At 36.9% G+C, this 13201-nt stretch overlaps 1 protein-coding gene and 1 long non-coding RNA gene across 4 annotated transcripts; one reads left to right on the plus strand and one right to left on the minus strand.

The window, feature by feature from the left end:
* LOC107616532 (extensin-2) lies at nucleotides 3145-8572 on the plus strand. The gene is made up of 3 exons (XM_016318484.2): nucleotides 3145-4927; nucleotides 5623-8072; nucleotides 8161-8572. The coding sequence occupies exons 1-2, from the start codon at nucleotides 3298-3300 to the stop codon at nucleotides 8034-8036; spliced, it is 4044 nt and encodes a 1347-aa protein (XP_016173970.1). The 5' UTR covers nucleotides 3145-3297; the 3' UTR covers nucleotides 8037-8072; nucleotides 8161-8572.
* LOC107616533 lies at nucleotides 5052-10806 on the minus strand. Of its 3 annotated transcripts, none has more exons than XR_002353643.1 (4): nucleotides 10648-10806; nucleotides 10209-10273; nucleotides 10024-10117; nucleotides 5052-5242 (listed from the first exon to the last, which is right to left on the minus strand). It is a non-coding gene; the product is annotated as an uncharacterized LOC107616533 (long non-coding RNA). The 3 variants fall into 3 exon arrangements; XR_002353642.1 differs by lacking the exon at nucleotides 5052-5242 and adding an exon at nucleotides 8365-8965; XR_001614543.2 differs by lacking the exon at nucleotides 5052-5242 and having other exon boundaries at nucleotides 8365-10117; nucleotides 10648-10804.

Here is a 13201-nt window from a genome sequence, read left to right on the forward strand (position 1 = left end):
CATAAACTAAGTTCAATTTTTATAGTCGAATTTAAGATTAACCTGACTCAACTCAATTCCAATCCTTTTACCTCATTCAATAATAATGAAAATGTGAATTGAGTGAATCCACCATAAATTATAGTGGTTCCTGAAACATGTGCTTTACTCCATCATTCCCACATTATAAGCATCAAAAAGGAACTCACGTTTGCTCCATCTTATAATAATATCATTCTTCCCTTAACAACTCACTGTCTCCCACTATATGCTATGGCTACCACATTCCATTCCAGAACCGAATTATCCAAAAATGCTAACTAAACCTATATTAAAGTAGTACTCTAATCAGATAAAGAAGATGGACCCATTTTAATTTCTATTAATCTCAACTACCGTGACGAATTTTATGTTCTATTTACACCTCAATTCAGAGACGTTCTACTACACGCCATTGACTATCATAAAACGTAATAAACATTATTATGATGAGATGTATGTGTATAGATAGGTGCACACGGTGGCTATATGTTAGAAATTTTGAATTATTAATAGTAGTAGGTTCACATGGGACACAGTTCATGCACACTTGGTTTGCTAGTAATTTTTTACCAAGGAGGCAAAATCATTAGCTTCAATTTTACATTTTTCACTGCTATTGTGAAAAAAGTAGTAATTAAATAGAACTTATGGTATACCAAAACTAAAAAGAAGTAATAGTTAGTTAATTACCGTGTTTCCCTTCAAAATGTAACAGCTCAAATCATCAATGGTCCCATGTTCCTATTTTCAAAAGAAAAAAAAATAAAGGAGATTGTACAGGAATCTTGACTCTTCAACAAATAAAATTTAGACATGTTCAGGATATAATAGAGAAGAGAAATGTACCTGATTTGAGTGATTTCTTGATTTCTTCCTCATGGGGTTGTAGTGTAGCATATTATAATATTGAAAAAAAAAATGCTTAGTCGTCCAGTTATATTATAATATTATCCAACAACAGAACCAAACACAAAGTTTGCACGTTTCATTCATTTATTGATCTCATAATTTTTTATTTTTTATTTTGTTACCAGCAGACATTGATCAATCACTAGAAACGGTGCATTATTCGGCAAAGAAACCCAAGTATAATAGTGATTTCATTAGATTAGTTAGGAACATATCAAGGGACAAATTAAATACCTAAAACATAACACAACAAAACATAATACAGTATAATTTACTCAATTACACATAATTATGAGAATTTAACAGCAAATTAAAGTGTATGTTTTGTCATGCCTAAACCAGTCAATTATTCAGCATTGGAATAGTTCAAGTAAGTGCACGTTTTATATTTTTTGATAATCTTTCTGTGGTTACTGAAATGATTGCATTCTGATCCTGATATGATACAAACCCAACACTAGATTTTTAAGAACTCAGACTTCCTATTTCTGCTAAGTCTGAAAGTGATTAGAAATTTTACATGCAACCAAACAGAGAAGCATTAAGAAAACTTTAATAATTATTATACTAGTATATTCCTTTTTGTGGTAATAATAATTAAGAAAAAACAGAGCATAGGTTAATAATTATGATCACAAATGGGTCCAGAGACATTGTTTAAAAAATGTCGCTTTCCCGAGGTTTACGACATAAAAATAAAGTGCAGGGTCGAAGAGAACTGCAATGATCACTTCTCATTTCACAAAAATGAAAATTATAGACCAGATAATTATTTCAGAAATTATTTTTAATATGGAAAGAAAGATGGTGTTTTGGTTGAATATTGATATTTGAAGTGTATTACAGTAGTATGGAAATCATTCAACACGCCCCTCACGTGTTGCAACACGCCCCCCACGTGTTGGCTAAGAAGCTGCCACGTGTCCAACACGCCCCCATGTGTTGGCCAGAATGCTGCCACGTGTCCACTACGCCCCCCACGTGTTGCAACACGCCCCCCACGTGTTGGCTTTCCACCCAAAAAATCCACCCATCTGTAATTACACCAAATACTCCCATTTTCAACAAAAACACCAATATTTTTTCCATACAAAAAAAAATTAGCCTAATTACTTTTCCTGATTATAATTTCAAGCTTTTGCCTAATTTCTTTCATATGAATTTGGGTAGCAAAAGCTGCAATGTGCACCTTAGTGGGGGTTGAAAAATGAAAAACACTTGTCAATCACATTATTTCGAAATCACATGGGTGAGAATATAAAATTTGATAAAGAGAATCACAAAAATAGAAAAAGAAAAAGAAAAAGAAAAGTGCAAACAAAAATAATCTTGCACTCCCCTCATGGCAACTTCTCATTGTGTCTCCTTCTCTATCCCTATTTTAAGTAAACGTATTAGGTGAATAAATCCAAAATTGAATTCTTAAAATATAAATAAAAAAAGTGTATAATGATGCATATTATACTATTTGGTATTTTTCTACATGTACATGATAGAAAATACAATGAAAGAATTACTGTTATACATTTAATTTTACAATCTTGATTTCAGTAACTTCATTTGTTTCATAGTCCCCACAAACACGTGGCAACTATGCTGTGGCAAAAATAGGGAATTATATATATATTTGGTTTGGATTATTCCTTATATCATACCATGCCAATGGCTTCTGTTCAAAACGTGCATAAAGAAATAACAAAATAGTCAAATATCTATATCTTCACCAATCACCCTTGATCCAAGGGATGTGATCAAATGGAAAAAAATAATAGTGACTCACTCAAAGGATCCAAGGTGCATGATGCAAAATGCATAGTGATTACTTTACTTTCCCTGAGAGAAAATAACAGAAAAGAAATAGAGAAAGAGAAAGATGTAAAAAGCATTTTGGAGTTTCTTTTTCGTCAAGATAGACAACTACTACTCAACAGTTCAGGCAAGGGTGGAATAATGATTAAAAGAAAAACAAAAAAAATGGTATGGTTGTGTAAATTGGTGTTAATACTTAACACCATACTACACCAGAAGATGCTCATTTATATTATAATGAACAAATAGGACAGAGTTTTTGCAATTGAAAAAAAGGTCACAAGGCCAGCTGGAGGGAACTTAATTTAAGAAAATAAAATCAAATTAGATTGATTTGAATTCGTCCCTCTCTATGACAGCTCCCTTCTAACGACTCACTCCCATTATAAGTAACCAAGTATTTCATGCAGCTTTTCTCAGTCACCACTAACACTACACAACAATACAACTATTCTCCCACCCACCCCCCACTTCTCCCAATAGGAGAAAGAAAACACTAGTGGTAAGGTTCTGATCAGAAGCATTGGCCGGAGGAGGCCAGCTCTTTCCTTTCCACCCATGACTGCTAGGGGCAGAGACCCCGCAAGGGGTCGGCTTTGGCCACAATTGGCCATGGCATTCGCCACTCTCTTCATTTCTACTACTGTGGTTTCCGTTACTGCTGACGGTTACCCTTACTACTCTCCACCACCACCTTATGAGTACAATTCACCTCCTCCACCAACTGCTTCACCGCCACCTCCTTATGAGTACAAGTCACCACCTCCTCCACCAATTGAGCACAAACCACCACCTTATGAGTATAAATCACCACCTCCACCACCACATGAGCACAAGGCTCCTCCGTACGAGTATAAGTCACCCCCTCCGCCATCACCATCACCTCCACCACCTTATGAGTATAAATCACCACCTCCACCACCACATGAGCACAAGGCTCCTCCGTACGAGTATAAGTCACCCCCTCCGCCATCACCATCACCTCCACCACCTTATGAGTATAAATCACCACCTCCACCACCACATGAGCACAAGGCTCCTCCGTACGAGTATAAGTCACCCCCTCCGCCATCACCATCACCACCACCTCCTTATGAGTATAAATCACCACCTCCCCCACCACATGAGCACAAGGCTCCTCCGTACGAGTATATTTCACCACCCCCACCATCACCATCACCACCACCTCCTTATGAGTATAAATCACCACCTCCACCACCACATGAGCACAAGGCTCCTCCTTATGAGTACAAGTCACCACCACCTCCATACGTATACAAGTCACCACCTCCACCACCATATGAACACAAGGTTCCTCCCTACGAGTACAAGTCACCACCTCCACCATCACCATCACCACCACCTCCTTACATATACAAATCACCACCTCCACCACCACCATATGAGCATAAGTCTCCTCCTTATGTGTACAAGTCCCCTCCCCCACCACCATATGAGCACAAGTCTCCACCTTACGTATATAAGTCACCCCCTCCTCCTTCACCGTCACCACCACCCCCATATGTATATAAGTCACCACCACCTCCACCACCATACGAGCATAAGTCTCCTCCTTATGTGTACAAGTCACCTCCTCCTCCACCACCATATGAACACAAATCTCCACCCTACTATTACAGCTCTCCTCCTCCACCTCCTTACTACTATAAATCTCCCCCACCACCTTCACCATCTCCTCCACCACCTTATTATTATGAGTCTCCACCACCACCAGTAAAGTCTCCATCTCCAAAGCCTTACTATTATAAATCTCCTCCACCACCATCTCCTGTACCCCATCCACCTTACTACTACAACTCTCCTCCTCCACCATCTCCTTCACCTCCTCCACCTTACTATTATAATTCTCCACCACCTCCTTCACCGTCTCCTCCACCACCGTACTACTATAAATCTCCTCCTCCTCCATCTCCTAAACCGCACCCCCCTTACTACTATAACTCTCCACCACCTCCAGTAAAATCTCCACCTCATCCAACACCTTACTACTACAAATCTCCACCACCACCCACTCCATACTATTATAATTCTCCTCCTCCACCTGTCGTGTATCCTCCACATCCCCACCATCACCCATTGATTGTGAAGGTTGTGGGCAAAGTCTACAGCTATAAGTGCTATGACTGGGAGTATCCTGAAAAGTCACACAACAAGAAGCATCTCAAAGGTACACGACATTCTCTACGTCATTTTTTAGTTCGAAAGTCTTATTATTGTTACAATTGAATTGTCAATTCTTATGCTTTTGAGCATTGCTCGTTATTATCTTCATTTGGCATTCACTTTTTTTCGTTAGAGAATGCACGTCTTTGTCTAGTAGAACTTGTGCTTCATTTTACACAAGCATTTGCTATTAGTACTCACAGTATTTTGTCGCTAAACTTTTCGTGATGCTTGCAGTTCCAATCATATTAGATAACTCTAGAGCATGTAGAAATTAAATGTTAGAATGCATTAACTTAATTTATCTTGAACCGACCACCTAATCGGAAAACCAAAATGAATGCATTAATATTTGATGCTTAAATTAGTAAAGTGTCAATTAGACTTTTTAATAATGTATAGAATTGGAGAACCTTTTGTTACAGTTGATAGGTAAGATACAATCAATGTCTCAATGTACATTCACCATCACATTACTAAAAAAGAACCTTTTCTTATTCAAAACTGGTTGTAGCATGTAATTAACACCAACACTCAACATGAAAATGATAGTTTTCTTTTTCTTCATAAATAAACATGAAAAGGATAGTTTAACTCGAGATTCTTTTTATAATTTGCTCCAATATAATATCTTTGGTGGATTTATGATATCTTGTCGTATTATTGTTTGCTAATTGTAATATTTCAATTATGGATCAGGTGCTGTTGTGGAGGTCAAATGCAAAGCAGGCAGACACATCATCAAGGCTTACGGGGAAACTAAGAGCAATGGAAAGTATAGCATTACAGTTAAGGACTTTGACTATGCTAAATATGGCTCCAGGGTATGCAAGGCTAGGTTACATGCTCCACCTAAGAACTCACCCTTCAACATACCCACTAAGCTAAACGAAGGAACCGACTTGAAGGTGAAATCAAAGGACAAATATGAAGTTGTGCTTGAAGCTAAGCCATTTGCCTATGCTTCAAAGAAACATTTTGAAGAATGTGAAAAATCCAAGCCTTCACCAACTCCCTACTATTATAAATCACCACCACCTCCATCACCGGTTTACATATACAAGTCTCCACCTCCACCATCACCTACATATGTATACAAGTCACCACCTCCACCAGTTCACCACTATTCTCCTCCGTACTATTACCAATCCCCACCACCACCTTCACCAAAACCCAATCCTCCATATTACTACCAATCCCCACCTCCACCTTCACCAAAACCCAAGCCTCCGTACTACTACCAATCTCCACCTCCACCAACACCAGTAGTAAAGCCACCTTACTACTACCAATCTCCACCTCCACCATCACCGGTACCCAAACCTCCATACTACTACCAATCACCACCTCCACCATCACCAAAACCCAAGCCTCCATACTACTACCAATCCCCACCTCCACCAACACCAGTAGTAAAGCCACCTTACTACTACCAATCTCCACCTCCACCATCACCGGTACCCAAACCTCCATACTACTACCAATCACCACCTCCACCATCACCAAAACCCAAGCCTCCATACTACTACCAATCCCCACCTCCTCCATCACCAGTACCTAAGCCTCCATACTACTACCAATCTCCACCACCCCCATCACCAGTACCCAAGCCTCCATACTATTACCAATCTCCACCTCCACCTTCACCGAAACCCAAGCCTCCGTACTATTACCAATCCCCACCACCACCTTCACCAAAACCAAAGCCTCCGTACTATTACCAATCCCCACCTCCACCATCGCCAGTACCCAAGCCTCCGTACTACTACCAATCTCCGCCTCCACCATCACCGGTACCTAAACCTCCATACTACTACCAATCTCCACCTCCACCATCACCAGTAACAAAGCCTCCGTACTATTACCAATCTCCGCCTCCACCATCACCGGTACCTAAACCTCCATACTACTATCAATCTCCACCTCCACCTTCACCAAAACCCAAGCCTCCGTACTATTACCAATCCCCACCTCCACCTTCACCTAAACCCAAGCCTCCTTACTACTACCAATCCCCACCTCCTCCGTCACCGGTGCCTAAACCTCCATACTATTACCAATCTCCACCTCCACCATCACCATCACCCCCACCACCTTATTATTACCATTCTCCTCCTCCACCATCACCATCTCCCCCTCCTCCTTACTACTATAAGAGTCCTCCCCCACCATCTCCATCACCTCCTCCTCCATACTATTATAAATCTCCACCACCACCTAAAGAATTGCCACACCCTCCTTACTATTATAAGTCACCACCCCCACCATCACCATCACCTCCTCATCCATACTATTACAAATCTCCTCCACCACCGTCACCATCTCCTCCCCCACCTTATTATTACAAATCTCCTCCTCCACCTAAAGAATTACCACACCCTCCATACTACTATAAGTCACCACCTCCACCATCGCCATCCCCTCCCCCTCCCTACTACTATAAATCTCCACCACCACCATCACCATCACCACCTCCCCCCTACTATTATCAATCGCCGCCTCCACCTAAAAAGCTACCACATCCACACCCTCCTTACTACTACCAATCTCCACCACCACCATCACCATCTCCACCACCTCCCTACAATTACAAGTCACCTCCACCGCCATCCCCATCCCCTCCACCCACTTACTATTACCAATCTCCCCCACCTCCTTATCACTATCAAAGTCCTCCTCCACCATCTCCCACTCCTCATCCTCCCTATTACTACCAATCCCCTCCACCCCCAACGTCATCTCCACCACCACCTTACCACTACGTGAGCCCTCCTCCACCTTCACCATCTCCTCCCCCACCATACCACTACACATCACCACCTCCTCCATCGCCAGCTCCTGCTCCCACATACGTCTACAAATCCCCTCCACCCCCAACATCATCTCCACCACCTTCATATCACTACGTGAGCCCCCCTCCACCTTCACCGTCTCCACCACCACCTTACCATTACGTGAGCCCACCTCCACCTTCACCATCTCCTCCACCACCATACCACTATACATCACCACCTCCTCCCTCGCCAGCACCTGCTCCCAAATACATCTACAAATCACCTCCCCCACCACCAGTTTACATCTACGCTTCCCCACCACCACCGATATACAAGTAAGCTCAGAATGTAGACGCAACAATTGTAATAAATCACGTAAGTTAATAATCTTATCTTAGTTCTTTTATATATATCTCAAAAGCATAAATGTGTTAGTAACCCAAAACTCTTTTTTTCTTTCCAGGTTCTAGTTTTCATCAAGAAATAAAGGCAAGCTCCATTTGGAGCAAAGTGAAACATCTAGCTTCCTCTTCAATTTCTTTAAATAAAAGTCTGGAAAAATCATCTCTAAGCAACAACCTTTATGACTCAAACGAGATTGCTTCTGTTTCTTTGGTGGCCATCTTGCACGTCCTGGTCTTATTGTGTTCCAGTGAGAGAGAAATCAAAATGAGGAAGCATGATTTTAAATGTAAATGCCAAGTGAAATTGAGGAGTACAGTCCGCTTTTAGTAATATCTTTAATTTATTTGTGCATAGTCTATTATGGCCATGTTTGATTGCCTTTATATTAATTGTGGCATTTTTGTATTCTACCATGTTCGTTGCTGTGTTTGCAATAAGAGTACTAGCAATAAAGAAGCACATTCAATTTATGTCCATAATTATTTCATGTTAGCACAACAAGCAGCATATATTATATATAAAAGGAGTTCAAATAACACAAGTAAAACATAAAAGAAGTCCAAAAGAAAAAAGACAGAAGATGCATGGTTCACATTCCTCACAAACAACAATCAGCTTAATTATCAGTTGTTCTGTTTTCTCCTCCTAAAATAGCACAGGACGACAACTTTGAAGTTGGATCATTGGCAGAATTACTCATTGACCCTCGGTTGCCTTCTTGCAGTTTCTTCTTTTTTATTTTTTATTTTTTGCCTTTAATTTTCTAGTTTGGGAGTATGGTTGGAGCCAGCTAATCAATACAAATACTTAATAATCATTACTTTGTGTATCTTGCAACAAAAGGTGTTCCAGCAACCAATCACCTAGTAGAAATTAAAAGTGGCAACTTCATTATAAAAGACGAGGGGCATGGATAGAAAAGGTTTGAAATCTGATTTGCTATCTATAAGAAAATTAGGCATTTCAATGACTAGAAGCTACTCTATTCTCAATAGTCTATATTTCTTAGAGTGAAAAAATAGAGAGACCAGCTATGCTGCATCAGGTGATGATTGTAAAGAGGTTTAGTTAATTGGTCATCATTAACACTTGGAGTCCTTTTGTTTTGTATAGAACTTTATGAATACTTATTTGTTATTTCTAAAACAAAATGATCTATAGACCCTATAGAATTATATATATTTAACCTAAATATTACCCCAAAAATAATTTGTATACTTAAACTTTTTGTTATTTCAATGTTTTGTACAGAAATGCATTATAATATAAATTCTTAACTTCTAACTTTAACTTTTTGATGGATAGATAGATCACAGAAGTATAAAATGAAAAATATTCACTCATTCCATTATTTAATCACTTGTGTGTTGACTCACACTTTCTTTCTCTCTACTTTTTTCTAATGCTTCTCTTAGAACCAAAAGTAAGATGGTGGTGAATGGCAATGATCCTTTGAAGCTGCTCTTTTTCTATTGGTACTTGGGGATGAGCCTTCTAGGATAATTAGAAGATTGGTTATGAGCTTCTTGGGTTCTTCCCTCAAGTTGAACTAAGGCCTTTCTTTGAAAGTCTGCATTCTATTTGTTAACCTTTTGTATGGATGGTTATTAATTTAGTGCTGGAATTTCTTTTGTATTCCTCTTCGATGCTTGTTTTGTTATTCAGATTTAGAAAGCTTTCTTGTCTATTGTATTATGCTTTTAACAACTGAATCAGTAAAATATAAATTTTTGAAGTAAGTTATTCAATAGTGCGTGCTTAATATTACATCAATACCAACATTTTTCACTGACACAAAACAATGAAATGATAATTGCAACTTCAGTTTCAGGAAGACACAATGCAAAAACATGGTAACTTGAGACAATATAAACATCTAACTGGAAGTTAGTATATATACAAGGTTTATAAAAAAATGAACCTTGTCTGGTGAACAGCTTCAAGAAACTGCATGGCCAAATGTAGAAACTTGCACCTTAGCATGCATCTCGAGCAAGCAAGCACACATTACTTTTCTGAATGGCAGAGAGATATGAGCAATTATTATTTATTCAGGAACAAATGCAGTAATGACCAAAACTTAGTTAATAATATTGAAAGACTAACCTTAAACCTTCACCTTCTCCTCCCACTGAGTTTTGTCACGGACTCGCACTGTTATGGCTTTGCTACTGCAAATCAATGTGACAAACTCTTTACACTTTTACATATATACTGTCCTCATTAAGAATATGCAATTTAGATAGAAACAAAGCAATATAACGAATTACTCAAAACCCTATGAATGATACAAAGGGTTTGAACTTCAATTACCCGAACAAATTCAAATTTATACAAAAGATACCTCAACTCAATGTGAAGATCCGAAAATGATATCTCAATCTTAGTAAATAGTTCAAGCAGCATAAACTAGAAATACCTAATGCCATTGCCACGCATAATGCGAATCCCATAATAATGATCATGCGAATAAGCTGGTGAATGTGAATAGCTGAAACGAAAGGAAACCTAAAACAAAAAGAACGTAGTGAAGTGTTAAAGCTACCTACGGAGTAGAATGAACAGAGGAAGGCGCTTTCATTCTGCAAATCTCGTTCTTCTTCTTCTTCTCCATACTGTCACAGTATCAATTATCAAGTGTGCTTTTGGATTAGCGTGTTAGAACTTAGAACTCAGAACGTTAAGGTAAAAACTAAAAAGATAAATAAATAAATAAATAAAAGAAGAAGAAAGAAAGTACTTATTTGTTTTGAATTTAAATTTTAGGTGACTATCATAATTTATTGTTTTTAGATCATTTAGGCATCAATTTTAATTTTTTAATCTAATTTCTTTAATTATAATTTTAACAACATATTTTATTTTATACTTTTAAATATTAATATTTAATTAATTGTCAAAAATAATAAATTCGAATAGTTTTTTAGTATTTTTTTTATTATTATTTTTATGAAAATAAACAATTGATAGGATTATAATATTTATTTAAAAATAAATTAAAATTTTGGTTTTCATAAATAAAAAAGATTAATTAAAATATAAAAATAAAAAAATTAATCCTTTAGGGTTTTTTTGGACCACAGCAAGTTGCAGCCCGATAAACAAGTTTTCATGACACAACCCAACTATACAGAAATCGGTAATTTGTTGTAAAAAGAAATTGGCCCTTTTACTTCTATAATATCCATAAGCACAACCCAATAAAAACAAAATTCAACCCACTTGATCGAGTGGTCAATTCACTCGTCTATTTAAACAAGTGTCGAGAGTTCGAATTTCGTCTTGTACATGTAACAACCCATTGGTCAGCAGTCGACCTTTAAATGAAGCTTAGATCCGCAACGAATTAATCTTTAACCGGGAGATACCGTAGAAAACAAATCGAAAAAGTCTAATGTCTATAAAGAAAATTTTTCTTCTCATGCTTTGCAGGGGTGTCCACGGATCAGATCGGATCGGATATGGCCGAAAATTCGATCCAATCCGCACAATTTCTATCGGATCGGATCGGATATGATATCCGCACTTTTTAGTGCCGAATCCGATCCGATCTACACATTTGCGGATCAAATCGGATATCGGATATATCCGCATAATTAAACATTCTCTTTTTAATCATATTTCTATGTAAAAATATTTCGATAAAAATATTTCTTTCATACTTTTAAACTTATTTATTCTTAAAATATCTTTAATCAAACTCTCTCTAAATAACAAAAATAAAATAATACAATATATGAATAATAATTACTAACTAAAACATACAAACAAGTAAATATAATACCAAACATATATATTTATTTATTTATTAATTATTATAGTGCGGATCTGCGGATCCGCGGATCGGATATGCGGATGTAGAACAGATATCCGCAGTCCGATCCACAAAGGGTGCGTTTGCGGATCGGATTCGATCTGATCCGATCAATTTGGCTTGATTCTTATTTTATTTTGTCATGATTTTAATATTCCAATCTACAATAATTAACCTTGAAGTTTTCGAGAAAAAACATGATAATTTGTAATTTTATTCAATTTAAATATTATTATGACATTTTATTTTTAAATTTTAACACAATAGTCATATAAGGATGTGTTTGGTGGTAATCTTTTTAGGAAAAGTCTAGAGGACTAGCAACTTTGTTAAATTCTGATCAGTATGTAATCAGCAAATAAAAGTGAGCCATTAAATGAAATCTCACACCAATCTCACATCATTAAAACCATCATTGATGGCTATTTGATGGCTACAAATCACAAAAGTTGATGGCCCCTAGCATTCCTCATATTTTTATTAAAGATTTTTCTATTTTTCAAGAGTAAAAGATAATATTTGGGTTTGGTAAATTAAAAGTTTATTTATTTGTATATTCAATGGGTGATTTTATAAACACGTTTGAAGATATTCTTTTAACTTAATTAGTTTGCATTTTTAAACACTAAAAGATCTAATATATATATATAGAAAAAAAATCTAATATNCTTACGATATTGTTTCGCAATTCTGCCTAGCAGAGGTTGATGATGATGTTGCAATGAACTGATGATAATGACAGGAAGACTTGTACCTTCGTAAGAAAAATACTCTCACATTCAAATCCATAAGAGTGAAATTTGGTCATAATAATCCATAAAACCGTGTATATGTGTTAGAGAATATACTATATTTCTAAAAATTATATTCTTGGTAATAAAAATTAATATAGTTGAATCACACCCAGCCTAAGTGCATGTATTTCAAAAAAGAAAGTTATGCCAGAAGGTATGAGCCTCCAAAATGTGGAAAGAAATCCTTGCATATTATTATTATTATTATTATTATTATTATTATTTTGGTGTCCTCCTTGCATATTAGATTGTTTCTTATATAATGAGGTTATGTGAATAATAATAACATCAATAATAGCAAGAGCAATAATGAAATGGATCTAAAAAATAGAGATGCATATATAGGTGCGTGTCAATTATAAAATTATGCAATAAAAACGATGTACCATTGAGAGATAAGGAAAAAGTGGATAAATAATTAAATATTATATTCGGTAGATATATTTATGACGATAAACCATTAAAATAGTCTCTCATTTTTATAAATGTTA

This window comes from Arachis ipaensis, chromosome B09 (genome assembly GCF_000816755.2).
Source record: "Arachis ipaensis cultivar K30076 chromosome B09, Araip1.1, whole genome shotgun sequence".
Lineage (NCBI taxonomy): Eukaryota > Viridiplantae > Streptophyta > Magnoliopsida > Fabales > Fabaceae > Arachis > Arachis ipaensis.